Here is a 27,466-nt window from a genome sequence, read left to right on the forward strand (position 1 = left end):
AGCCCAAATAACTAACTAAAAGAGCTTAAAAATAATGTTCAACTCTTGTTGTCTTGTTTATCAGATCCACCTGGTCCTCCTTCTAACCCCAGAGTTACAGACACTACAAAAACTACAGCCACCTTTTCCTGGGGCCGACCCCACTATGATGGTGGTCTTGAAGTAGAGGGATATATTGTTGAATACAAAAAGGAGGGGCATGATGACTGGGAGACAGAAACACAGTACCCATTGAAAGCTACTGAATACGTAATTGGTAAACTTCAAAAAGGAGGCAAATACCACTTCAGAGTCTGTGCAGTAAACTCAGAGGGAGTTGGTGAGCCTGCAGAAGTGGAGAAAGTGACTGAACTGGTGGACCAGGAGTCGCTACCAGACTTTGAGCTGGATGCTGAACTCAGGAGAACCCTGGTGGTCAGGTGCCGTGCTTCAATCCGAATGTTTGTTCCCATCAGAGGTCGTCCCGTTCCTGAAGTAACTTGGAGCAAAGATGATACCAACCTGAAACAACGTGCACACATTGACACCACAGAGTCCTACACTCTGCTGGTTATTCCTGACTGCACCAGGTATGATGCTGGAAAGTATAACCTTTGCCTAGAGAATGTTGCTGGAAAGAAGACCGGCTTTGTTAATGTGAAAGTTCTAGACACACCAGGACCACCAGTCAACCTCAAACCTCGAGAGATCACTAAAAACAGCATCACCCTCCAGTGGGAAATCCCTATAATTGATGGTGGTTCTAAGATTCACAACTACATTGTTGAAAAGAGAGAGGCCACCAAGAAGGCCTACACAGTACTTAGCACCACATGGCAGAAATGTTCCTTCAAGATTCCAGACCTTGTGGAGGGAACTTACTACTACTTCCGCGTCACTGCTGAGAATGACCTTGGCATAGGTGAGCCAGCTGAAACTCCTGAGCCAATCAGGGTGTCCCAGGCCCCCTCTGCGCCTGAAAACTTGTATGTTACTGATGTGACAGCTGACAGTGCCAGCCTGGCATGGATCAAGCCCCTTCATGATGGTGGCAGTTTGATCACTGGATATGTTATTGAGGCCCAGAAGAAAGATACTGACCAGTGGGTCCATATGGCCACCATCAAGGCTTTGGACTACACTGTCACAGATCTGATTGAGGGAGCAGAATATACCTTCCGCATTATGGCTGTCAATGCATCTGGCAGGAGTGATCCCCGCGAGAGTAGGCCTGCTATTATCAAAGAGCAGACTTCTGCTCCTTCCTTTGACCTACGTGGAGTCTACCAAAAGACGGTCATCGCCAAGTCAGGTGACCGTGTCAAGGTGGAAATTCCAGTGCTCGGCAAACCAAGGCCTGTGGTTTCCTGGAAGAAGGGTGACATATCACTGAAGGAGACACAGCGAATCAACACTGAAACCACACAAACATCAACTATCCTCAACATTGGTGAGATCAAGAGAACTGATGGAGGCCAGTACTCCATGACAGGAAAGAACATGCTGGGTACAGTGACCGAGACGATCACAATCCTAGTCCATGATATTCCAGGTCCTCCCACAGGTCCAATCAAACTGGATGAGGTCTCATGTGATTATGTTCTCATGTCTTGGGAGGCACCTGAGAACGATGGGGGCGTACCCATCAATAACTATATTGTTGAGATGCGGGAGACTACTGGTACTTCCTGGGTTGAGTTGGCGGCTACAGTGATTCGCACCACATTCAAGGCAGCCCGACTCAACACTGGAACCCAGTATCAGTTCCGTGTGAAGGCCCAGAACAGATATGGCATTGGACCAAGCATTATCTCTGAATCAGTGGTGGCTGCCTATCCATTTGATGTGCCAGGCCAGCCAGGCACTCCGGTGGTCACATCTTTCAACAAGGATGCAATGACTCTGAGCTGGAATGAGCCTTCCTCTGATGGAGGTAGTGCCATCCTAGGCTATCATGTGGACAGAAAAGAGAAAAACAGCATTCTGTGGCAGAGAATCAGCAGAGCACTTGTTGTTGGAAATATCTTTAAATCTACAGGCCTTGTTGATGGAATCGCATATGAACACCGTGTTACTGCTGAAAACATGGCCGGTCTCAGCAAACCAAGCAAACCATCTGAGCCTATGTATGCTCTGGACCCAGTCGACCAACCAGGCAGGCCTGTGGCAGTTAATATCACCAGACATGAGGTAACACTGTCATGGAGAAAACCAGAGGGAGATGGTGGATTTTCCATCACTGGATACACCGTAGAGCGGAGAGAAATGCCCAATGGGCGCTGGCTTAAAGCCAACTTCAACAACATCTTAGAGACCATCTACACAGTCAGTGGTCTGACAGAGGATGCAACTTATGAATTCCGTGTGACTGCCAAAAATTCAGCTGGTGCTGTTAGCGCACCATCACAATCATCAGAGGCAATCACATGCAGAGATGACATTGAAGAGCCCAGACTTGATGTTGATGCATCATACAGCAGCAATGTTGTTGTTATGGCAGGCGAGGTGTTTAAGCTAGAAGCCAGTGTGACTGGCAGGCCACTCCCATCTCTGGTATGGACCAAGGAAGGAAAGGAGCTTGCGGATACAGCCAAGCTAGAGATAAAGACATCTGACTTCAGCACAACTCTAATAAACAAAGATTCTCTGAGGAGAGATGGAGGTGTTTTTACTTTGACTGCCAGCAATCCCGGTGGCTTTGCCAAGTTCACCTTCAATGTCAAGGTACTCGACAGACCAGGACCACCAGACTCTCTCACTGTTACTGACGTCACTGCTGAGAAATGTGTCCTTAATTGGTTGCATCCAACACATGATGGTGGTGCCAAGATTGAGTACTTTATCATTCAAAGGCGTGAGACCAGTAGGTTGGCGTGGACAAATGTGGCCACAGACCTTCAGGCAAACAGGTTCAAGGTCACCAAGCTTCTGAAGGGGAATGAGTACATCTTCAGAGTCATGGCTGTTAACAAGTATGGTGTGGGTGAGCCCTTTGAGTCTGAACCTGTCATCTGTGCCAACCCCTATGTCCCCAGTGATCCACCACAGCAGCCTGAAGTCACTACAATTACCAAGGACTCCATGGTTGTCTGCTGGGAGCGCCCTGAACATGATGGAGGCAGCAGAATAAACACCTACGTAATTGAGAGAAGGGATAAAACTGGTTTGCGCTGGGTGAAGTGCAATAAGAGGACTGTAACTGACCTGCGATTCAAAGTCTCAGGCCTCACACCAGGACATGAATATGAATTCAGAGTTCTTGCTGAGAACAATGCTGGTCTAAGCCAGCCTAGTCCTTCCAGTCCATTCTACAAAGCTGTAGACACCATTTTCCAGCCTGGACCTCCAGGAAACCCAAGAGTGCTGGACACAACCAAGTCATCTATCACCCTTGCCTGGAACAAGCCTGTCTATGACGGTGGTTCTGAAATCACTGGTTACATTGTGGAGACTTGCCTCCCTGAGGAGGATGAGTGGACAATTCACACTCCCAAGAAGGGATGGACAGCTACGTCTTTCACCATCACCAGTCTAAAGGAAAACCAAGAGTACAAAATAAACATCTGTGCCACAAATTGTGAAGGAGTGGGCGAGCCTGCAGCTGTTCCTGGATCTCCAAAAGCAGAAGACAGACTGCTTCCTCCAGAAATTGAACTTGGCGCAGAGCTGCGTAAGGTTGTCTGCATCAGAGCCTGTAGCACACTCAGACTCTTTGTTCCTATTAAGGGCAGACCAGCACCTGAGGTAAAATGGTCAAGAGAGCATGGGGAATCACTGGACAGAGCTAACATTGAAATCACTTCATCATTTACCACTCTTCAGGTAGAAAATGTTGACAGGTTTGATGGAGGTAAATACATCGTGACTGTAGAGAATGCCTCAGGAAGCAAGAGCGCTTTTGTTAATGTCAGAGTGCTAGATACTCCTGGAGCACCTCAGAATCTGATTGTCAAGGAGGTCACTAGAGATTCAGTTTCCCTTGTGTGGGACGCACCTCTGATTGATGGTGGTTCCAGAGTCCGCAACTACATTGTGGAGAAGCGTGAGTCAACAAGAAAGGCCTATTCAACAGTCTGTGCCAGCTGCCATAAGTCTAGTTGGAAAGTTGGAGACCTGGATGAAGGAAAGATGTACTTCTTCAGAATCCTGGCTGAAAACGAATATGGTATTGGGCTCCCAGTAGAGACTCTTGAGCCCATTAAAGTGTCAGAGAAGCCTTTACCACCAGGTAAAGTGTCCCTTGGTGAAGTTACTGGCACAAGCGTAACACTTACTTGGGAAAAGCCAGACCATGATGGTGGCAGCAGAATCACAGGCTATATTGTTGAAATGCAGGGTAAAGGCAGTGAGAAATGGACCCAGGTTATGGTGGTAAAGACCAATGAGGCTGTTGTAACTGGCCTTACACAAGGAGAGGAGTATATGTTCCGCATCTCAGCTACCAATGAAAAGGGAACAAGTGACCCACGTCCTCTGAGTGTGCCTGTGGTGGCTAAAGACCTGGTCATTTCACCAACCTTCAAACTGCATTTTACCACCTTCAGTGTGCTAGCAGGAGATGACCTCAAGATAGATGTACCTTATGCTGCCTGTCCTAAGGCTACAGCAACTTGGCTCAAAGAAGGTGTTGTTCTAAAGGAGACAACCAGAGTTAATGCTGAAACCACCGACAAAAACCTTCTCCTGGTTATTAAGGAGGCTTGCAGAGATGATGTGGGCACCTACACTATCAGACTGACCAACACAGCTGGAGAGGCATCTATAGACATCAGTGTTGTTGTTCTAGATAAACCTGGTCCTCCAACAGGCCCAATAAAGCTGGATGAGGTCACCGCTGACAGTGTGATCCTGTCCTGGAATCCACCAGAGTATGATGGTGGTTGCACTATCAACAATTACATTGTTGAGAAGAGAGACACATCTACCACCAATTGGCAAATTGTGTCAGCAACAGTGGCCAGAACCACAATCAAGGCAGCCCGTTTGAAGACCGGATGTGAGTACCAGTTTAGGATTGCTGCAGAGAACAGATATGGAAAGTCTTCAGTTCTGCTCTCTGAGACCATTATTGCTCAGTATCCATTTGAAGTGCCCAGCCAACCACGTTCGGTTGTGGTCCAGTCAGCCACCAAGGAAAGCATGGTGGTTGTATGGGAGAAACCCAGCAATGATGGTGGAAGCAAAATTCTGGGTTACCACTTGGAGCTCAAAGAGAGAAACAGTATACTGTGGGTGAAACAGAACAAACAACTTATCCCAGAGACCAGATTCAAGGTTGTTGGCCTTGAGGAAGGTATTGATTATGAGTTCAGAGTCTATGCTGAGAACATTGTTGGCCTCAGCAAAGCTAGCAAACTGAGTGAAATGCAAGTGGCCAGAGATCCATGTGACAGACCAGGAAAACCAGAGGCTGTAATTGTGACAAGAAACAAAGTGACACTCAGGTGGACCAAACCTGAGTATGATGCTGGTGTCAAGATCACAGGCTATGTGGTTGAGAAGAAGGAGGGATCTGGCCGCTGGATGAAGGCCAGTTTCACAAACATTATTGAAACTGAATTTGCTGTCACAGGACTTACTGAAGATCAGATTTATGAGTTTCGTGTAATTGCCAGGAATGCAGCAGGTGTTTCCAGTCAGCCCTCTGACTCTACTGGAGCTATCACTGCCAAGGATGAAGTTGATCCACCCAAGATTGACTTGGAAGCTAAGTACTCCCAGGCTGTAGTAGTTAATGCTGGTGACTCTTTCAAGCTTGAGGCGTCTACATATGGTAAGCCTGTGCCCACAGTACACTGGCTTAAGGATGGCCACGCGATTACTGAAGCCGCTCGCCTCGAGATTAAGAATACAGATTTTACAGCTTGTATAGTTGTTAAAGAAGCCATCCGTGTTGATGGGGGACAGTATACTTTGCTAGTAAAGAATGTTGGAGGAGAGAAGTCTGTTAACATCAATGTCAAGGTTCTAGACAGACCAGGTCCACCTGAGGGCCCTATCTCAATCTATGGAGTCACCAAAGAGAAATGCTCCATTTCCTGGAAACCTCCCCTGCAAGATGGTGGTAGTGATGTTTCCCATTACATTGTTGAGAGAAGGGAAACCAGCAGACTGGTTTGGACTGTAGTTGAACCAAAAGTTCAGACATTGAACTTGAAGATCACAAAACTTCTTCCTGGAAATGAGTACATCTTCAGAGTGATTCCAGTCAACAAATATGGAGTTGGTGAGCCTCTGGAATCTGACCCAATGATTGCCAGAAATCCATTTGTCACTCCCAACCCACCAACTGAGGTAGAGGTCTCCACAATCACCAAAGACTCCATGGTGGTGACATGGGAGAGACCAACCAATGATGGTGGCAGCCCCATCCAGGGATACATCGTTGAAAAACGTGACAAGGATGGTGTGAGATGGACTAGGTGCAACAAGCGCACGGTGAGTGAGCTGCGCTTCAGAGTGACAGGGCTCATAGAAAACCACAGCTATGAATTCAGAGTTGCTGCTGAGAATGCTGCAGGTGTTGGCACACCTAGTGCACCAACAGTGTACTACAAGGCATTAGATCCCATCTTCAAAGCAGGCCCACCAAACAACCCCAAGGTGGTGGACACATCTAGGTCCACTGTTTCCCTGACATGGGGCAAACCTATTTATGATGGTGGCTGTGAGATTCAGGCTTACATTGTTGAGGCTTGCAATGGGGCATCTGATGAGTGGTTTATGTGTACTCCTGCCACTGGAATCACGGACACTAAGTTTACAGTGAAAAAGCTTCTGGAGAAGCATGAGTACCAATTCAGAGTGTGTGCCATCAACAAAGTTGGTGTGGGTGAGCATGCTGACTTTCCAGGAAAAATTATTCTAGAGGAGAAGCTTGAGGCTCCTGATCTTGAACTGGATGCCGATATGAGAAAGATGATCAACATTAGATCAGCAAGCACTCTCAGGCTGTTTGTCCCTGTTAGAGGTCGTCCAGCACCTGAGGTGAAATGGGGCAAGGCTGACGGTGAGATTAAGGAGACTGCACAGATTGACAATACTGGCAGCTACGCATCACTTGTCATTGAGAATGTTGACAGATTTGACAGTGGGAAGTACACTCTAACTGCAGAGAATGCCAGTGGAGTGAAGTCAGTATTCATCAGTGTCAGAGTCCTTGATTCACCTAGTCCACCAACCAACTTCATAGTCAAAGAGATTACCAAGAATTCTGTCACTCTTACATGGGAGCCTCCACATCTGGATGGTGGCTCAAAGATTAAGCATTATATTGTTGAGAAGCGTGAAAGCACCAGAAAAGTTTACTCTCCCATCACCACCTGCAACAGAATGTCATGGAAAGTTGAACCTCTTCCAGAGGGTGGTATCTTCTTCTTTAGAGTCTTGGCTGAAAATGAATATGGTGTTGGTCTCCCAGCTAAAACTATAGAACCAATTAAGATATCTGAGAAACCTCAGCCACCTGGAAAAGTCAGTGTTGTTGATGTCACCTGTAGCACAGTAACTCTTGCGTGGGAAAAGCCTGAACATGATGGTGGCAGCAGGATCAGTTACTATGAAGTCGAACTGGCACCCAAGGACAGTGAAGCTTGGTCTGTGTGTGCTAGTGTTAAGGCATTGGAGACTGTAGTGACAAACCTACTTAAGGGAGAGGAGTACCAGTTCAGAGTTGCTGCTGTTAATGACAAGGGCAAAAGTGATCCCAGACAACTTGTCCAATCAGTTGTAGCAAAGGACCTTGTAATTGAACCTGCTGTAAGGCCGAAAGTGAGCAGCTACAGTGTTCAGGTGGGATATGACCTCAAAATTGAGGTCCCCATTGCTGGTCATCCAAAGCCAACCATCACTTGGACCAAGGATGGAGCTGCCCTAAAGCAGACAACTAGGGTCAATGTCACAGACTCGGCACGTCACACCACTCTCACCATAAAGGATGCTACCAAAGAGGATGGCGGCATGTACAGTATCAACATTGCCAATGCCCTGGGTTCCAAGGATGCTACTATTGAGGTGATCACCCTGGACAAACCAGGGCCACCAACAGGCCCTGTCAAGTTGGAGGACATCAGTGCTGAGAGTATCACTCTTAGCTGGGAACCTCCTACATATACAGGTGGCTGCCAAATCTCCAACTATGTAGTGGAGAAGAGAGATACAACTACAACCAACTGGGTGGTTGTATCTGCCACTGTGGCCAGAACCACGCTTAAAGTGAGCAATCTGAAAACAGGGGCTGAATACCAGTTCAGAATCTATGCTGAGAATAGATATGGAAAAAGTTATGCAATTGACTCAGCGCCTGTTTTAGCACAGTATCCATTCCAGGAGCCTGGCCCACCAGGAACACCATTTGTTTCTTCATATACTAAAGACTATATGGTGGTGGAGTGGCACAAACCCCCATCAGATGGAGGCAGTGCCATCTTGGGCTACCATTTGGAGAGGAAAGAGAAGAACAGTATCCTCTGGACAAAGATTAATAAAATGCTCATCCAAGACTGCAGGTTCAAATCTACTCCTCTTGAGGAAGGCATTGAGTATGAGTATAGAGTTTATGCTGAGAACATTGTTGGCATTGGAAAATGCAGCAAAGTCTCTGAAGTTTATGTAGCCCGTGACCCATGTGATCCTCCTGGCTGCCCTGAGGCTTTGATTGTGACCAGGCACTCAGTGAAGCTTAAATGGACACCCCCACAGTATGATGGTGGAAGCTTAGTTACTGGATATGTAGTGGAGAAACGTGACCTTCCTGAAGGGAAATGGATGAAGGCTAGCTTTGCAAACATCATTAACCATGAATTCACAGTTACTGGCCTGACAGAAGACAGTAAATACGATTTTAGAGTAATTGCAAGGAATGCAGCTGGTGCTGTCAGCAAGCCTTCTGAGAGCACAGGATCCATCACAGCAAAGGATGAAGTTGAACCGCCTAAGTGTGAGACAGATCCTATGTATAACCAGACCATTGTTATCAATGCTGGGGAGACTTTCAGCCTGGAGGCCATTGTGGAAGGAAAGCCCATCCCCACAGCTCAGTGGTTCAAAGGAAATCTTGAGGTGGAAAACTCAGCAAGAGCTGAGATAAAAAATACAGACTTCAAGGCTTTGCTTGTTGTGAAGGATGCCATCAGAGTGGATGGTGGACAGTACACACTGGTTCTGACTAATGTGGCTGGAACTAAAACTGTCCCATTCAGTGTGAAGGTCCTGGACAGACCAGGCCCATCAGAGGGACCTCTTACTGTGAGCAATGTCACAGAAGAGAAGTGCTCATTGTCATGGCTGCCACCCACGCATGATGGAGGCGCCAGCATTTCTCACTACATCATTCAAAAGAGAGAAACAAGCCGCCTAGCATGGACTGTTGTCTCTGGTGACTGTGGAGCTACCATGTTCAAGGTTACCAAACTTTTGAAGGGCAATGAGTACATTTTCAGAGTCATGGCTGTCAACAAATACGGTGTTGGTGAGCCTCTTGAATCAGTGCCAGTTATCATGAGAAATCCGTTTGTTCCTCCTGGCTCACCTCAGGAGCTTGAGATCACCAACATTACTAGGGACTCCATGACTGTCTGCTGGAACCGCCCAGAGACCACTGGAGGCAGTGAAATCGGCGGATACATTGTTGAGAAGAGAGACAGAGCTGGAGTGAGATGGACCAAGTGCAACAAACGCAGAGTGACAGACTTGCGTTTCAGAGTAACAGGACTGACTGAGGATCATGAATATGAATTCAGAGTTTCAGCTGAGAATGCAGCTGGAGTGGGTCAGCCAAGCACATGTACACCTTACCTCAAAGCCTGTGACCCTACCTTTGAACCAGGTTCTCCCACCAATGCTCATGTGGTCGACACAGCTAAAGACTCCATCAGCCTGGCCTGGCATCGACCCATCTATGATGGTGGATGTGAGATTCAAGGTTATGCTGTAGAAATTACCAAGGCTGATGAGGAGGAGTGGACTATATGCACCCCACCCTCTGGAGTTAATGCTACCAAGTTTACCATCTCCAAGTTGATAGAGCACCAGGAATACAAGGTGCGCATATGTGCCATCAATAAGTTGGGTGTTGGTGAGCCCACTGAGATTCAAGGAGTTGTGAAACCCATCGATAAGATTGATCCTCCAGAAATGATTCTAGATTCACAGCTTAGAAAGGGAATAGTTGTTCGCGCAGGAGGCTCAATGAGAATCTGCATTCCATTCAAGGGACGTCCTACTCCTGAGATCAGCTGGGCCAAGGAGGATGGAGAACTGCCAAGTAAAGTTCAGATAGAGACTGGTGAAGACTATACCCAGCTCTCCGTTGACATCTGTGATAAATATGATGCTGGAAAATACATCCTCAACTTGGAAAATAGTGCTGGCACAAAATCAGCCTTTGTCTCTGTTAAAGTTCTGGACACCCCAGGGGCCCCACTGAATCTAACAGTAAAAGACATTAAGAGGCAAAGCGTCACTCTGACCTGGGAGCCTCCACTTATTGATGGTGGTGCAAGAATCAAGAATTACCTGGTTGAAAAGCGTGAGTCCACCAGGAAGGTTTACTCTAATGTAGACAACAAATGCACAAAGACAAGCTACCGTATCACTGGCCTCACTGAGGGAGCTATTTACTATTTCAGAGTCTTGGCAGAAAACGAGTTTGGCATTGGACAGCCAGCTGAGACAGAGGACTGTGTCAAGACCTCTGAGCCTCCTCTGTCTGTGGGTAAGGTCACTTTGACAGAAGTGACAAAAACCACAGCCTCACTTTCCTGGGAGAAGCCTGATCATGATGGAGGCAGCAGAATCATGGGCTACTACATTGAGATGCAGCCTGTAGGCTCAGAGGAATGGGTGGTGGCAGCCACATCAAAAATCTGTGAGGGAACTGTAACAGGCCTCAGTGCAGGACATGAGTACCTGCTTAGAGTGTCAGCTTTCAATGAGAAGGGCAAGAGTGACCCCAGGCCTCTGGCTGCCCCAGTCACTGCTAAAGATGTAACTATCGAACCCAGATTCAAGATGAGGTTCAACACTTACAGTTTACCATGTGGTGATGATCTGAAGATTGATATTTCAGTGCTTGGACGCCCTGTTCCCAAGGTGGAATGGAAGAAGGATGGACAGGCTCTTAAAGAGACAACTAGACTAAATGTAACCAGCACACCATCATCGACTAAACTGTGCATCAAGGATGCAAATAAGGAAGATTCTGGTAAATATACAGTCACAGCCACAAGCAGTGTGGGAACAGCTACGGAGGAGATTACAGTTATTATTCTTGATAAGCCTGGCCCACCCACAGGCCCTGTGAAGATTGATGAGGTGAGCTCAAATTATATGTGTCTGTCATGGGAGCCACCGCAGTATACTGGAGGTTGTCAGATCAACAACTACATTGTGGAGAAGAGAGACACCACCACAACAGCATGGCAAATTGTATCTGCTACTATTGCCAGGACAACCATCAAAGTCACCAATTTGAAGACTGGAGTTGAATATCAATTTAGAGTGTCTGCTGAAAATAGATATGGAAAGAGTTCTGCAATTATATCTACCGCTGTTATTGCTCAGTATCCATTCAGTGAGCCTGCTGCACCAGGAACACCAATTATTTCTGCTGCAACAAAGGATAACATGGTTGTTGAGTGGAAAGCTCCCACCAACAACGGAGGAAGTCCCATCCTTGGCTATCACCTTGAGAGGAAGGAGAAAAACAGCCTCTTGTGGACTAAACTTAACAAGCTGCTAATCCCAGACACACGTTTTAAGACTACAGAGTTGGAAGAAGGTATTGAGTATGAATTCAGAGTTTATGCTGAGAACATTGCTGGACTCAGCCCAGTTAGCAAGATCTCTGAGAGTACAGTAGCCAGGGACCCCTGTGACCCGCCAGGCACTCCCGAGGCTATTGAAATCACCAGAAACCTTGTGACACTCCAGTGGACCAGGCCTCAGTATGATGGAGGCAGTGCAATCACTGGCTATGTGATTGAGAGAAGGAAACACCCCGATACCCGCTGGATGAAGGCCAGCTTCACCAACATAATTGATACCCAGTTCACACTCACTGGCCTGACTGAGGACTGTGTATATGAGTTCAGAGTCATTGCCAGGAATGCTGCTGGCATTTCCAGCTGTCCCTCTGAAAGCACAGGGGAAATTACGGCCAAAGATGAAATTGAGGCTCCAGATGCAACCTTGGATTCTAAATTCAAGGATCTGACTGTCGTTAATGCTGGTGAGACATTCATCATTGATGCAGACTACACTGGCAAGCCTCTGCCTGAGGTCATTTGGTTAAAGGAAGGAAAAGAGATCGACAAAACAACACCAAGAATGGAGATCAAGACCACACTCACAAGAACCATCCTGACAGTCAAGGAGTGTATCAGGGTGGATGGTGGCCACTTTGTCCTCAAACTTGTCAATGTGGGAGGAGTCAAGATGATCCCAGTTAATGTTAAAGTTCTGGATAGACCTGGTCCTCCAGATGGACCACTAGAAGTCAAAGGGGTGACAGCTGAGAAGTGTTATCTGCACTGGAACCATCCTTCACATGATGGTGGAGCAAGTATCTCTCACTACATCATTGAGAAGAGAGAGACCAGTCGTTTGTCATGGACCATGGTTGAGCCTAAGATACAGGCAATCAGCTATAAAATCACAAAACTCCTGCCTGGCAATGAATACATCTTCAGAGTCACTGCTGTGAATAAATATGGCATTGGTGAGCCTTTAGAATCTGACCCTGTTATTGCTCGTAACCCCTTCACCACTCCCAGTGCCCCCTCCAATCTAGAGGCTGGTGTTGTCACTAGGGACTCCATAGTGCTTACCTGGGAGAGACCAGAGGATAATGGAGGAGCTGAGATTGAAGGATATATCCTTGAAAAGCGTGACAAGGATGGCATCAGATGGATGAAGTGCAACAAGAAGAGACTGAATGACCTGAGATTCAGATGCACTGGCCTTACAGAGGGTCACTCCTATGAATTCAGGGTCTCAGCAGAAAATGCTGCTGGTGTGGGAAAGCCTAGTGCACCATCTGAATACATCAAGGCCTGTGATGCCATTTATCCACCAGGGCCTCCAAATAACCCCAAAGTCACCGACCATTCAAGCACCACAGTCTCTTTGTCCTGGTCCAGACCTATCTATGATGGTGGAGCACAGATAAGTGGCTATATTGTTGAAATGAAGGAGGCAGCAGATGATGAATGGATCATTTGTACACCATATACTGGTGTCCAGGATACCCACTACACTGTAAAGAGACTGAAAGAGAATGCAGAGTACAATTTCCGCATCTGTGCTGTAAACTGTGAGGGAGTGGGAGAGCCCGTGGACCTACCTGTATCAGTGATCGCTGCTGAGAAGCTTGAGGCTCCTGAGATTGAATTAGATGCTGACCTGAGGAAGATGGTCAATATTCGTGCCACTGCCACCTTGCGTCTGTTTGTGACAATCAGAGGAATGCCTGAGCCTGAGGTCAAATGGTCAAAGGCTGATGGCACTCTGAATGAGCGTGCCCAAATTGAAGTCACAAGCTCTTACACAATGCTGGTGATTGAAAATGTTGACAGATTTGACACTGGCAAATATGTACTGACCCTTGAAAATCTCAGTGGCTTTAAATCAGCCTTCATCAATGTCAGAGTTCTGGATTCCCCAAGCGCTCCTACCAACTTAGAGGTTAAGGATGTGAAGAGAAGTTCGGTCTCTCTGTCCTGGGAGCCTCCTCTAATTGATGGTGGGGCTAAGATATCACACTACATTGTGGAAAAGAGAGAGCAGAAAAGGATGGCTTTCACCAGTGTTTGCACCAACTGTGTGAGGAACTCTTACATAATTTCTGACCTGCAGGAGGGAGGGCGATATTATTTCCGTGTATTGGCTGTGAATGAGCTGGGGGTAGGTCTGCCTGCCTCCACAGATCAAGTCAAGGTGTGTGAGGCTCCTTTGCCTCCTGGTAAGATTGTTGTGGTAGATGTGACTCGTCATACTGTTACCCTTTCCTGGGAGAAACCTGACTATGATGGAGGCAGCAAAATTACAAATTATATTGTGGAGATGCAGCCCAAGGGAGAGGACAAATGGACTGTATGCAGTGAAGTCAAAGCACTGGAAGCTACTATTGACGGACTTGCAACCGGAGAGGAATATGCCTTCAGGGTAATTGCTGTAAATGACAAGGGCAAGAGTGATGCCAAGCCCCTGGCTACCCCTGTGGTGGTGAAGGACATCACAATGGAGCCCATCATCAACCTGCTGTTTGATACATACAGTGTAAAAGCAGGAGATGACTTGAAGATTGATGTTCCGTTCAGAGGCAGACCTCAGCCTGAGGCGTCCTGGAAAAAGGACGGACAGTTGCTTAAGCAGACAACAAGAGTCAATGTTCTTTCTTCAAAGACTTCATCCAAGATTTTGATCAAAGATGCAACCAAGGATGATGTAGGAAAGTATGAGATTACTCTGACTAACTCAGTTGGCACCAAGACAGCTGAAATATCTGTTATTATCTTAGACAAACCTGGCCCACCAAGCAACATTAAAGTGGATGAGGTGAGCGCTGACTTCATCTCTCTGTCTTGGGATCCTCCAACCTATGAGGGCGGATGCCAGATCAACAACTATGTGGTGGAGAAGAGAGACACTACCACGACCACATGGCAGATTGTTTCTGCAACAGTAGCCAGGACATCAATCAAAGTATCACGTCTGACTCAAGGAACAGAGTACCAGTTCCGTATTGCAGCTGAGAATCGTTATGGCAAGAGTCATGCAATTGACTCTGCTCCTGTTGTTGCTCAGTATCCCTTCGAGCCTCCCGGCCCTCCAACCAACCTACATGTTGCTCATGCCACCAAGTATGGCATGCTTGTGGTATGGGGCCGACCTGCCAGTGATGGTGGAAGCCCTGTTATTGGTTATCACATTGAATGCAAAGACCAAAGCAGCATCTTGTGGACCAAAGTCAACAGAGCTCTGCTAGCTGAGAACCAATTCAAAATGACAGGCATTGAAGAAGGCCTGCTGTATCAGTTTAGAGTCTATGCTGAGAATCTTGCTGGCATTGGTCCATGCACTAAGGCCAGTGACGCTGTAGCCGCCAGGGATCCATGTGAACCTCCACGTAACCTTAGAGTCACCAACATTACCAGGACATCAGTTTCCCTTTTCTGGGATAAGCCAGAGTATGATAGCAGCGCAAAGGTTACTGGCTACATTGTTGAGCGTAAAGAACTTCCAAATGGCCGCTGGCTGAAATGTAACTTCACCAACCTGCAAGACACCTACTTCGATGTCACAGGCCTCACAGAAGATGTCCAATATGACTTCCATGTCATTGCTAAGAATTCTGCAGAGTTGTTGAGTGCTCCCTCTGAGAGCACTGGTCCTGTCACAGTCAAGGATGATGTGGACCCTCCCACTATTATCCTGGAAGATAAGTTGAGACAGCTGGTTGTCATTAAGGCGGGAGAGATCCTAAGAATTGATGCTGAAATCACAGGCCGTCCACTCCCAGTTGTCTCATGGTCTAAGGATGGAAAGGAGATCCAGGCCAAGGCCAGGTGTGAGATCACCTCGACTAACTTTGCAACCACACTGATTGTCAGAGACGCTATTAGGAGGGACTCTGGTCAGTATGTCCTGACCCTGCATAATGTGGCAGGAACCAGGTCCGTTGCTGTCAATTGTAAGGTTCTGGACAGACCTGGACCTGCCTCAGGTCCTTTGGCAGTGTCTGGCCTCACAGCAGAGAAATGCACAATATCTTGGGGACCCCCTCAGGAGAATGGTGGTGCTGAAATCATGCATTACATTGTGGAGAAACGTGAGACCAGTCGCCTTGCATGGACTCTTGTCTATGGTGACATGAAGGCAACCACCTGTAAAGTGACCAAGCTGCTCAAAGGAAATGAATACATCTTCAGAGTCAGGGGAGTAAACAAATATGGTGATGGTGAGGCCCTGGAGAGTGACCCAACAAAGGCCATGGATCCATTCACTGTGCCTGCAGCTCCCACTAACGTCCAGGTCACCTCCGTTACTAGTGAGGCAATGACCATATGTTGGGAAAGACCAATTTCTGATGGTGGCAGTAGTATCGCCGGCTATGTCATTGAAAAGCGAGAGAAAACTGGCCTTCGATGGTGCCGTGTCAACAAGAAACCTGTTTATGACCTCAGAGTCAAAGCCTCACGCCTTCGTGAGGGCAGTGAGTATGAGTACAGAGTGTTTGCAGAGAATGCTGCTGGTCTCAGTGCTCCCAGTATCCCTTGTCCACTCACCAAGGCTGAAGACCCCCAGTTCTTGCCCTCACCTCCTGCTAAGCCTAAGATCATTGACTCTACAAAGTCCACAGTAACATTGTCATGGAACAAGCCACTATTTGATGGTGGAGCACCTGTGACTGGTTACAGAGTAGAATACAGGAAGACTTTAGATGATGAATGGATTGTTGGAGTCCAGAACACCAAGAACACAGAGTTTACAGTGGTAAAATTGACACCTGGGGCTGAATATGTGTTTGTTGTCAAGTCCATTAACAAGATTGGAGTCAGTGAGCCCAGTCCTGAGTCAGATAAACAGATCGCAAAAGAAAGAGAGGAGGAGCCAGTCTTTGACATCAGCAATGAGATGAGGAAGACTCTTATTGTGAAGGATGGCAGCTCATTCACCATGACAGTGCCCTTCAGAGGCAAACCAATCCCCACAGTTACATGGACTAAGCCTGATGTTGACCTTAGAGTTCGTGCTGTAATTGATACCACAGACACCTTCACTTCCATCACCTTAGAGAAAGCAACTCGCAATGACTCGGGCAAATACACTGTCACATTGTCCAGTGTAGCTGGAACCTCCTCTTTGGCTCTCAATGTCAGAGTCCTGGACTCACCTGGAGCCCCTGCCCGTGTAGAGGTCAAGGATGTGACCAAAACCTCTGCTACTGTCACTTGGGACACTCCAGAGAATGAAGGAGGCGGACCAGTCAAGAACTACCTTGTTGATATCCGTGAGGCCAGCAAGAAAGGCTGGACCAGGTTGACTGACACATGCCACAGACTGACATACAAGGTGACAGACCTGAAGGAGGGGGAAGTCTACTACTTCAGAGTAACAGGAGAGAATGAGTACGGTGTTGGTGTTTCTGCTGAGACCAAAGAAGGAACCAAGATCACAGGTACTGAACTCTTACTGTGCAAAATATAATACAGTTATTTCAATAACTAAATAATATATCTAATAAATTTGTCCCCTTTTTCTAGAAAAACCAAGCCCACCACCAAAATTGGGTGTAACTGAGGTGACCAAGGAGAGTGTGACCCTGGCCTGGGCTAAACCAGAACAAGATGGAGGCAGCAGAATTACTGGCTACCTGATAGAAGCTCTGGAGAAGGGCCAGGAGAAGTGGGTTAAGTGTGGTGTAACCAAGTTCATCCACTTCACAGTTTCTGGTCTGAGGGAGAATGCTGAGTACTTCTTCAGAGTCAGAGCAGAGAACCATGCTGGATTCAGTGATATTAAGGAAATGGTCACCCCTGTAATGGTGAAAGACCAGTTTGGTAAGTTGCAGACTGAACTGATCGATCAGATAGTGAAGATAAAGATGGAATACAGCAAAAAAAAAAATGAATGCATTCAAATGACACTATATTGTACTTAATTTCCCTGGCTATAACTTGTTCCTTGTATACCCTAGAATCTCCAGAGATCATCATGAAGGACTTCCCCCACAACACTGTGTATGTAAGAGCCGGCTCCACTCTCAAGTGTGAGATCCCACTGACAGGTCGGCCTTTGCCTAAAGTCAGCCTGTCCAAGGATAATGTGCCGCTCAAATCAACAATGAGATTTAATTCTGAAGTCACTCTGGACAGCATCAAGATCACTTTGCGCGAAAGCATTGCTGGGGACTCAGGACGATATGATATCACTGCATCCAACTCAAGTGGAACCACCAAGTCTTTCGTAAATATTGTGGTTCTGGACCGCCCCAGTGCCCCACTTGGACCTGTGGAACTGTACGATGTCACAGAAGACAGTGTGAGCCTAAAGTGGCTCCCACCGGCATATGAAGGTGGCAGCCCCATCACCAATTACATTATCCAGAAGAGAGAGACAACAACAGCCAACTGGATGGATGTGTCTTCTGCTGTGGCTCGCTGTACCATGAAGATAATGAAGCTGACAACTGGCCTGGAATACCAGTTCAGAATCAGAGCTGAGAACAGATATGGAATCAGTGAGCACATCGACTCACCAACAGTCACTGTCAGCCTTCCTTACAGTAAGTGTTTTTTGTTTTGATCCCCTCTTTTATCTTCACACTTATTATTTTCAGAATTTTTCAGAAATGACATGCTAAAACCCTTGAATTCACATCCTTCAGCTATTCCTGATGCACCATCGACTCCAGAGATCACTGCTGTAACCAGGGAGACCATCACTGTGACCTGGAAGGAGCCTAAGTCAGATGGTGGCAGCCATGTGTTTGGCTACCATCTCCAGATGAAAGACAGAAACAGCATCCTTTGGCAGAGAGTCAACAAAATGGTGATCCGTGCAACACATTTCAAGGTCACCAGCATCAATGCTGGACTTATTTATGAGTTCAAGGTGGCAGCAGAGAATGCTGCTGGAATTAGTGCCTTCAGCAAGGTTTCTGATGCAGTGCTGGCTATTGATGCCTGTGGTAAGTCTAGTGTCAAAACATTCTTTCAAAGTCAAGGAATTCTGATTTTACTCTTTTAGCAACAGCTGTCTAATGGCAAGTTCTCACTGTCTTTTCCTGCAGAGCCACCCATCAACTTGCGCATCAGTGACATCACCAAGAACTCCATTAGCCTAGCCTGGCAGAAGCCCAACTATGACGGTGGATCCCCGATCACTGGCTACATCATTGAGAAGAGAGAGGGCACTGGTGCCAGATGGTCCAAGACTAACCTTACCAATGTCACAGACACCCGCTTCACTGTGACTGGCCTTACCCAGGACGAGACGTACGAGTTCAGAGTCATGGCTAAAAATGCTGTTGGCTCAGTTAGCAACTCATCTATAACTGCTGGGCCAGTTACATGTGTGGATACCTATGGTTGGTGCTTTTTGTCTGTTTGAACATTTTAATTCAAACTGCCATAAATCTATAAAATGTAGTATGTAGTATTCTTCTCACTTGTCCTTTTACTCTTAGGGAGTTGATTCTTGTCAATGTCATATCATGTTCTACCATGCATGAAGCATGTATTAATCAGAATTGGAACTTACCTGCATTTTTCTGTTAATTGTCTAGGTGCCCCAGAGATTGAAATACCTCAGGAGTATCTGAATGAGGTTAAGTACATGGCTGACTCTAATGTGGAGCTTAAGTTTAATATCACAGCCAAACCTGCTCCCAGTATTGAGTGGTTTAAGGATGGCAGAGAGCTTAAGCCCACTGCCCAACTCTCTTTCAAACACACATCTGAATCAACCAGTTTGTTCTTGAGGGAAACCACTCGTCTGAACTCTGGAACCTATGAGGTCAAGGTGAAGAACTCCCTAGGATCTGCATGTGGCCTTGTCAGGCTGCTCATTCAAGGTGCTCACACACTATATAATTACTATATGTATGACAGTGATTTTGTCTTGCATGAAGTTAATTAGGTATAGATCCTAACATGCATATCTCTCCCCCAACCAGACAAGCCAGGCCCCCCCGATGGAGAGATTCAGTTTAAGAAGGTGACAGCTGACAACATCACCATCATGTGGTCCCCACCTGCTGACGAGGGTGGTGCAATGGTAACGCATTACATTGTGGAAAAGAGGGAGACCAGCCGCATTATGTGGTCCATTGTCTCAGAAAAGCTGGTAGACTGCATTGTTAATGTGCAGAGACTCATCCAGGGCAATGAGTACATCTTCAGAGTCCGTGGAGTGAACAAGTACGGCATTGGAGACCCATTGGAGTCCGAGCCAGTAATTGCCAAGAATGCATTTGGTAAGTAAACTGAATAATCTCCACCACAGCTGCTGTTCAGTTCAGAGTTGATTATTAGTGCTGAAAAACAACTACACTTCAATTTATTATTTGGATGTATAACAGTTGTCAAAAGACAGAGTATATAGGTTTATAAGTATGCACGTTTTTAAATACATTTCACTCTTTCCATACATATTCATTATTTTTAATTATTTTCAATTGAAAACTAGTTTCATGATCATTTTGATTTTGCACAGTTCCTCCTACTGAGCCATCCAAGCCTAAAGTGACCATGATCACCAAGTCCACCATGACAGTAATATGGGAAAGACCAGCATTGGATGGAGGAAGCGACATCGATGGTTACTACCTGGAAAAGAGGGAGAAGAAGAGTCTGCAATGGTTCAAGGTTAGTTTGTTGTCTTCACATTTTAAGTTTGTTTTGAAGCAATAAATAAGACAAACTAATAACTGGCACATGTAAGCATCTTCACATCCATATTTTGTCCAGGTGGTGAAGGGCACCATCAGAGACACCAGGCAGAAAGTCTCCAACCTGGTGGAGAATAATGAGTACCAATACAGAGTTTGTGCTGTCAACAAGGCTGGAGCTGGAAACTATTCTGAGGCTTCTGACCTCTATTTGGCCTATGACCCCATTGGTATGCACTTAGTTTGCATTCACTATTTAAAGAATTTTATTGAATATTTATTCAGTATCAAGGTCTTCACATGGAACCTCTGAAAACATTCATGCCATTTTGTCTTGTCCAGATCTGCCCGGTGAGCCATCCAAGCTGTGTGTGATAGACTCTACAAAGACCTCCATCACCCTTGGCTGGGAGAAGCCTGTCTATGATGGCGGTAGTGAAATCACACACTACATTTTGGAACAGATGAACACAGAGGAGAAAGAATGGGTGATCATCAACCCAAAGGTCAAGACCTGCGAGTATGTGGTTTCTCACCTGAAACCTGGAACCTACTACTATTTCAGAGTCTCTGCTGTAAACTGCAAAGGCAAAGGAGAAGACATCAAAATGTACCAGCCTATTCAAGCCAAAGATATCTTGGGTGGGTATACATATAGACAATCTCCTCTCCGTGGAATTAACAAAGGACGTTAGACTTGAACATTTCATTTTATGATCAAGATAAAAAAAAAAAAAATGATATAAGCATGATGATATAGAGTTAAGTAATGATTTTATGAAATTGATGTTGATTGTTAAACTAAATCTATTGACTTAAGATGGCTTATTATTATGTCTTTGATAGTGTTATTCATTTTGGGTATTTTCCTCACCTTGATCTAACAGAGGAAGCAGATTTGGACTTGGATGTTCCTATGACAACCCAGTACACAGCCAGGGCTGGACGTGACGTGGAAGTCTTTATCCCCCTGAAGGGACGCCCAGCCCCTAACATCACCTGGCGCCGTGGCGATCGCAACATTGCCGGTGACAACCGCTACACCATCAGTAGCAGTGAGCGAGCCACAACGCTCCTCATCCCTAAGGTCACTCGTGATGACTGTGGAAAGTACCTGCTGGAGATTGAGAACGGCGTAGGAGAACCTAAGATAATTACAGTTTCCCTTAAGGTTCTGGACAGTCCATCCACCTGCCAGAAACTAATCATCAAGAATGTGACAAGAGGAAAGCTGACACTCAGCTGGGAGGCTCCTGTTATTGATGGTGGTTCCCCTGTCACTAATTACATTGTTGAGAGGAAGGCCTCCACCATGAAGGCTTACCAGGTAATCAGTGCAGAGTGTGCCAACACAACTTATAAAGTGTCAGGCCTTGAGGAGGACATAGCTTACTTCTTCCGTGTATCTGCTGAAAACGAGTATGGTGTGGGTGACACTTGTGAGACCACCGAGCCTGTCAGAGCCACTGAAACTCCAGGAGCTGTTAAAGACCTGGTGATGGTTGACTCCACAAAGAAATCTGTTACCCTACAGTGGACAAAACCTGACCATGATGGTGGCAGCCACATTACAGAATACATAATTGAGAAGAGAACCAAGGAAGATCCCACCTGGACTCTGGGTGCGACATGCAAGCGCTGCAGCTGTGAAGTGACAGGACTCAAGGAGAACACTATCATGGATTTCAGAGTGTTTGCCAAGAACGAGAAGGGCAAAAGTGATTTCTCCCAGATTGGTCCCATCACAGTGGTGGACTTCATCATTCCACCGGAGGCCAACATGATTGACTACCCCAATGGAGAACTTGCTGTTCGTATTGGTCAGAACATCCACATTGAGTTGCCTTTCAAGGGTAAACCAAGACCTGCAATCAGCTGGTTAAAGGATAACTTCCCTCTGAAGGAGAGTGATAAGATTCGCTTCCGGACCACTGACAACAAGACTGCAGTCACAGTCAGAGGAGCCAAGAAGGAACATGCAGGCCAGTACACCTTGGTTCTGGACAACAGAGTCATCAAAAACTACTTTGATATTAATGTGATCACTCTGGGAGCTCCCTCAGTGCCTGTTGGTCCCATCCGCTTTGATGAGATTAAAGCCCAGAGTATCATTATCTCCTGGGATGTGCCAAAGGAAGATGGAGGTGGTGAGATCACCTGCTACAGCGTGGAGAAACGTGAAACCTCCCAGGCCAATTGGAAGATGGTCTGCTCCAGCGTTGTAAGGACCACCTTCAAGATTCCCAACTTGGTCAAGGGAACGCAGTACCAGTTCAGAGTCCGTGCAGAGAACAAGTATGGAGTCAGTGAACCGCTCACCTCCTCAGACATTGTTGCCCAGCACCAGTATAAACCTCCAGGCCCTCCAGGAAAGCCAGTGGCTTACAACATCACAAGTGATGGCATGACCATCAGGTGGGAGGCCCCTGGCTTTGATGGAGGATCCCCGATATTGGGCTATCATGTTGAGAAAAAGGACAGGAACAGCCTCATGTGGCAAAAGGTGAACTCCACTATCATTTCCAACAAAGAGTACAGGATCATTGGTCTCATTGAGGGTCTGGAGTACTCCTTTAGAATCTATGCTGAGAACAACGCCGGACTGAGTCCTGTTAGTGAACAGAGTAAACATGCGCTCGCCATCTCCCCTGTTGGTAAGTGCATACTAAATACTAAAACTGTATTTTTGTTCTCATATGAACATTCCATCTCTTAGACAGTCTAATAAGAATATAGATCATCAGTTTCATCTTTGTTCATACAGTACAGATATAGGACCTGTTAAGTCTGTTAAAGACTGGAAACAAGGGGAAACTGCTTGTCTACTATAAGGAAAAGACTTGATTTTAAATTGAGCTATTTTGTGTTTTTGTAACGTATGATCATTTTGATCAAAGCAGTCTCTTCTATATTTGTTCAGGATTTTATAATGAAGCATTTTTAATGAATTGCTTCTTTTTCTTCTCATTTAGATCCACCTGGTAACCCTGTCTGCATCGATGTGACCAGGGACTCAGTGACCCTGAAGTGGGACATCCCCAAGAGGGACGGTGGCAGCAAAATTGTGGCATACAGTGTGGAGCGGCGCCAGGGTAGAGGCAAATGGCTGCGGTGCAACTTCACTGATATAAGCGAGACCCAGTTCACGGTGACTGGCCTGTCTGCTGGAGACAGATTTGAATTCAGAGTAATTGCTAGGAATGCTGTGGGCACAGTCAGTCCACCATCTAACTCTTCTGGATACATTATGACAAAGGATGAGAGCAGTAAGTATTTTCAAACTGGAATTTAAATCAAACACACACACATATATACATAAACATATATGATATACATATACATATATACATATATATAACATACATAGAGAGAGAGAGAGAGAGAGAGACTTTGAATGTGCTGATTCCATCTTCATTCATTCTCTTTGCATTTTCAGTTGCTCCTGAGATTGAGTGGTCTCCAGACCAGGTCCTCACTCTTAGGGCAGGAGAAAACGTTAAGCTTGCCTGTAGCATCACTGGACGTCCCGTTCCCCAGGTTATTTGGTACAAGGATGGCAAAGAGATTGACAAGAGGATCATGATTGACATCGAGATTACCACAGACATTGGCACCAGCAGTGTTTTTATCCGTGATGCTGATAGAAACCACCGTGGCATCTACACTGTAGAGGCCAAGAACAGCTCTGGCACTAAGAAAGCTGATGTAAATGTCAGAGTACAAGGTTAGTAATTACATTACATTTATAAATATTATTATGTTTGCGCATGTAAAATTCCATGAAGTGTCAATATTGCAATTCATGAACATTTTTTAAGCAACTCCTCTCTTTGGCTGTCCCTGCAGATACCCCTGGACCTGTTGAGGGTCCCATCCGTTTCACCGGTATCACAGCGGAGAAGTGCACCGTTTGGTGGAACCCACCAGAGAACGACGGCTGTGCCGCCATCACTCACTATGTGGTGGAGAAGAGGGAGACATCTCGGATATCCTGGGCATTGGTCACCTCCAAATGTGAAGCTTGCTCTTACAATGCCACCAACCTTATCAAAGGCAATGAGTACCAATTCAGGATCTCTGCTGTCAACAAATTTGGTGTTGGCAAACCACTGGACTCTGATCCTATCATCGCACAGATGCAATACAGTAAGTAAAGTCAGCAATTATTGTCTGTCCGGTATGCTGACGACACAAAAAATGTCAAAGTTATAACTTTGATGCTGTCCTCCTCAGCTGTGCCCGATGCCCCTGGTACCCCAGATGCTACCCATGTGACCGGAAGTAGCATTACCTTGTGTTGGAACAGGCCAAGGTCAGATGGTGGTAACGAGATCAAACAATACATCTTGGAGAGGAGAGAGAAGAAGAGTCTACGCTGGGTGAAGGTTTCCTCTAAGAGGGCAATCACTGAGCTAAGACACCGTGTCACCAACCTCACTGAGGGCAACGAATATGAGTTCCGTGTCATGGCTGAAAATGGTGCTGGCGTTGGACCAGCCAGCAGTACCTCTAGGCTATTCAAATGCAGAGAACCAACAAGTACTCCCAGTGCCCCCACTGTAATCAAGGTAGGATTATAGGAACCTTCACAGAATTGTAGGAAAAACAATTAATGTAAAAAAAAAAACATTTTTTTAATTACAAAACATTAACTAATATGAACAAAGATGTAAATATGATTTACACAGTCAGGTATAGTAATTCTTAGAAAGTTTTTGATCAGTATTGTTATTGAAAATCAACGCAATGACGGGGAAAACCGTCAAAACCCTAAAAAATAACTTAAGCAACAATGAAAAATCTACATTAGAGATCACGCAATGAACCATTCTCTTTTCTTGTTGATCAGGTCATTGATTCCACCAAGTCTTCAGTCAGCCTGGAATGGACCAAGCCAGTCTTTGATGGTGGTATGGAAATCATTGGCTACAATATTGACATGTGTAAGGCCAGTCTGGAGGAGTGGCATAGAGTCAACAGCCAGATTTGCCTCCACACTAAGTACACTGCCAAGGGTCTAGTGCCTGGAGAGCTCTACAAGTTCAGGGTCAGCGCTGTGAATGGCTCTGGAGAAGGTGAAGCCTCAGTGATGCCAAACCCTGTTCAGGCTCTGGACCGACTTACATCTCCTGAGATCGACATTGACGCAAATTTCAAGCAGACTCACATTGTAAAGAACGGCGGCACTGTCACCCTCCAAATTGCCTTCCGTGGCAAACCAGCTCCTCTCGCCACCTGGTCTAAAGCAGATGGTGAGCTGCCTGTCATGGCTGACATCAACACCACAGATTCCTCCTCTACTTTGACCATTGAGGGCTGCACCAGGTATGAGGCTGGCAAATACACCCTGTCCCTCGAGAACAATAGCGGGCGTAAGTCTATTACATTCACTGTCAAAGTGCTGGACACACCTGGACCTCCAGGAGCCATCACTTTCAAAGATGTTACCTGTGGAGCCTTGACATTGATGTGGGATGCCCCTACAAATGATGGTGGATCCCGAATTCACCACTACACTGTGGACAAACGTGAGGCCAGTCGCCTTGCTTGGCAGGAGATCAGCTCTAAATGCTCTCGCCAGATGATCAGAGTTACTGGTCTCGATATTGGCGTGCCACATCTGTTCAGGGTGACTGCTGTTAACCAGTATGGCCAGGGAGAAGCTCACGAGATGACGGAACCCATCATTGCCACAGAAGAACCTGCACCGCCCAAGAGACTGGATGTTGTTGACACATCCAACTCCACAGCCTCCCTGGTGTGGCTTAAACCCGAGCATGATGGAGGCAGCCGCATCAGAGGTTACATTGTTGAATTCAGAGCTAAAGGCAGTGACCGCTGGGTTGTTAGCGGAGAGACCAGGTCCCTAAAGATGCTGGTGGAGGGTCTAATTGAGAACACAGAGTATGACTTCAGAGTCAAGGCCAAGAATGATGCTGGAATCAGTGAGCCTCAAGGCACCTTCAGCTCTGTGGTCATTAAGGAGCCTCGCATTGAACCAACTGCTGACCTCAGCAGCATCACCAACCAGCTTATCACCTGCAAGGTCTCCAACAACTTCATAATCGACATCCCCATCAGCGGCAGGCCTGCACCCAAAGTCACCTGGAAGCTGGAGGAGATGAAGCTGAAGGAGACTGATCGAGTCTCCATCAAAACCACAAAAGAGAGGACCACTCTGGTGGTGAAAGATGGCAAGAGAAGCGACAGTGGCAAATACTACCTGATCCTGGAAAATTCTGCTGGTGTGAAGACATTTACAGTGACCGTGGTTGTAGTTGGCAGACCGAGCCCGCCCACAGGCCCTGTGGAAATTTCTGGAGTCTCCTCGGAGTCCTGCACCTTGTCCTGGTCGGAACCAGCTGATGATGGTGGCAGTGACATCAGCAACTACATTGTGGAAAAACGAGAGTCTGGCTCTGCCTCCTGGCAAGTAGTAAACTCAAGCGTGAAAAGAACCACTATCAAAGTGACACATCTTACCAAGTATATGGAATACACATTCAGAGTGTGCGCTGAGAACAAGTTTGGAGTCAGCAAGTCCATTGAGTCTGCTCCTGTTGTCATCGAGCATCCATTTAGTAAGTTCTGTTCAACAGTCACACAAAAGTCCTGATTCTTTAATGCATATGGATGACAAAGTTAAACAAGCAAATTAATCTCTAATCTATCATCCACTTTATTTTGACAGTTCCTCCAAGTCCACCAACTCGTCCAGATGTGGTATCTGTGTCTGCCAATGCCATCAGCATCAAGTGGGATGTGCCATACACTGATGGTGGCAGCCAGGTGACAGGCTACTGGATTGAGAAGAAGGAGAGGAACACAATCTTGTGGGTGAGGGAGAATAAATTGCCCTGCCTCGAGTGCCATTACAAAGTCTCCAACCTGATCGAGGGCCTGGAGTACCAGTTTAGGGTATATGCCATGAACATCGCCGGACTCAGCAAGGCCAGCGAGGCCTCCAGACCTGTGACGGCGCTCAATCCTGTTGGTGAGGGGAACATTTATGTCCTAACTACACATGAATAACCAACCATTTACTCAGTTAATGTGATTTCAAAACATGAACATGTTGTGCTACTTATTGTTCAA

General features: G+C 46.4%; 1 protein-coding gene across 1 annotated transcript in view; it reads left to right on the plus strand.

The window, feature by feature from the left end:
- The window catches only part of ttn.2 (titin, tandem duplicate 2), a 202,854-nt gene that overhangs the window by 157,347 nt on the left and 18,041 nt on the right, over nucleotides 1–27,466 (plus strand). Inside the window, exons 211-227 of the mRNA XM_037110653.1 lie at nucleotides 65–17,158; nucleotides 17,244–17,540; nucleotides 17,678–18,265; nucleotides 18,368–18,670; nucleotides 18,773–19,069; nucleotides 19,268–19,555; nucleotides 19,658–19,957; nucleotides 20,197–20,348; nucleotides 20,451–20,601; nucleotides 20,714–21,013; nucleotides 21,259–23,025; nucleotides 23,344–23,637; nucleotides 23,808–24,095; nucleotides 24,218–24,517; nucleotides 24,605–24,939; nucleotides 25,221–26,952; nucleotides 27,063–27,365. Coding sequence (XP_036966548.1) covers nucleotides 65–17,158; nucleotides 17,244–17,540; nucleotides 17,678–18,265; nucleotides 18,368–18,670; nucleotides 18,773–19,069; nucleotides 19,268–19,555; nucleotides 19,658–19,957; nucleotides 20,197–20,348; nucleotides 20,451–20,601; nucleotides 20,714–21,013; nucleotides 21,259–23,025; nucleotides 23,344–23,637; nucleotides 23,808–24,095; nucleotides 24,218–24,517; nucleotides 24,605–24,939; nucleotides 25,221–26,952; nucleotides 27,063–27,365 — 24,789 coding nt within the window. The remainder of the gene's footprint in view (nucleotides 1–64; nucleotides 17,159–17,243; nucleotides 17,541–17,677; nucleotides 18,266–18,367; nucleotides 18,671–18,772; nucleotides 19,070–19,267; nucleotides 19,556–19,657; nucleotides 19,958–20,196; nucleotides 20,349–20,450; nucleotides 20,602–20,713; nucleotides 21,014–21,258; nucleotides 23,026–23,343; nucleotides 23,638–23,807; nucleotides 24,096–24,217; nucleotides 24,518–24,604; nucleotides 24,940–25,220; nucleotides 26,953–27,062; nucleotides 27,366–27,466) is intronic.

The sequence above is a fragment of the Acanthopagrus latus genome, chromosome 9 (genome assembly GCF_904848185.1).
Source record: "Acanthopagrus latus isolate v.2019 chromosome 9, fAcaLat1.1, whole genome shotgun sequence".
Classification (NCBI taxonomy): domain Eukaryota; kingdom Metazoa; phylum Chordata; class Actinopteri; order Spariformes; family Sparidae; genus Acanthopagrus; species Acanthopagrus latus.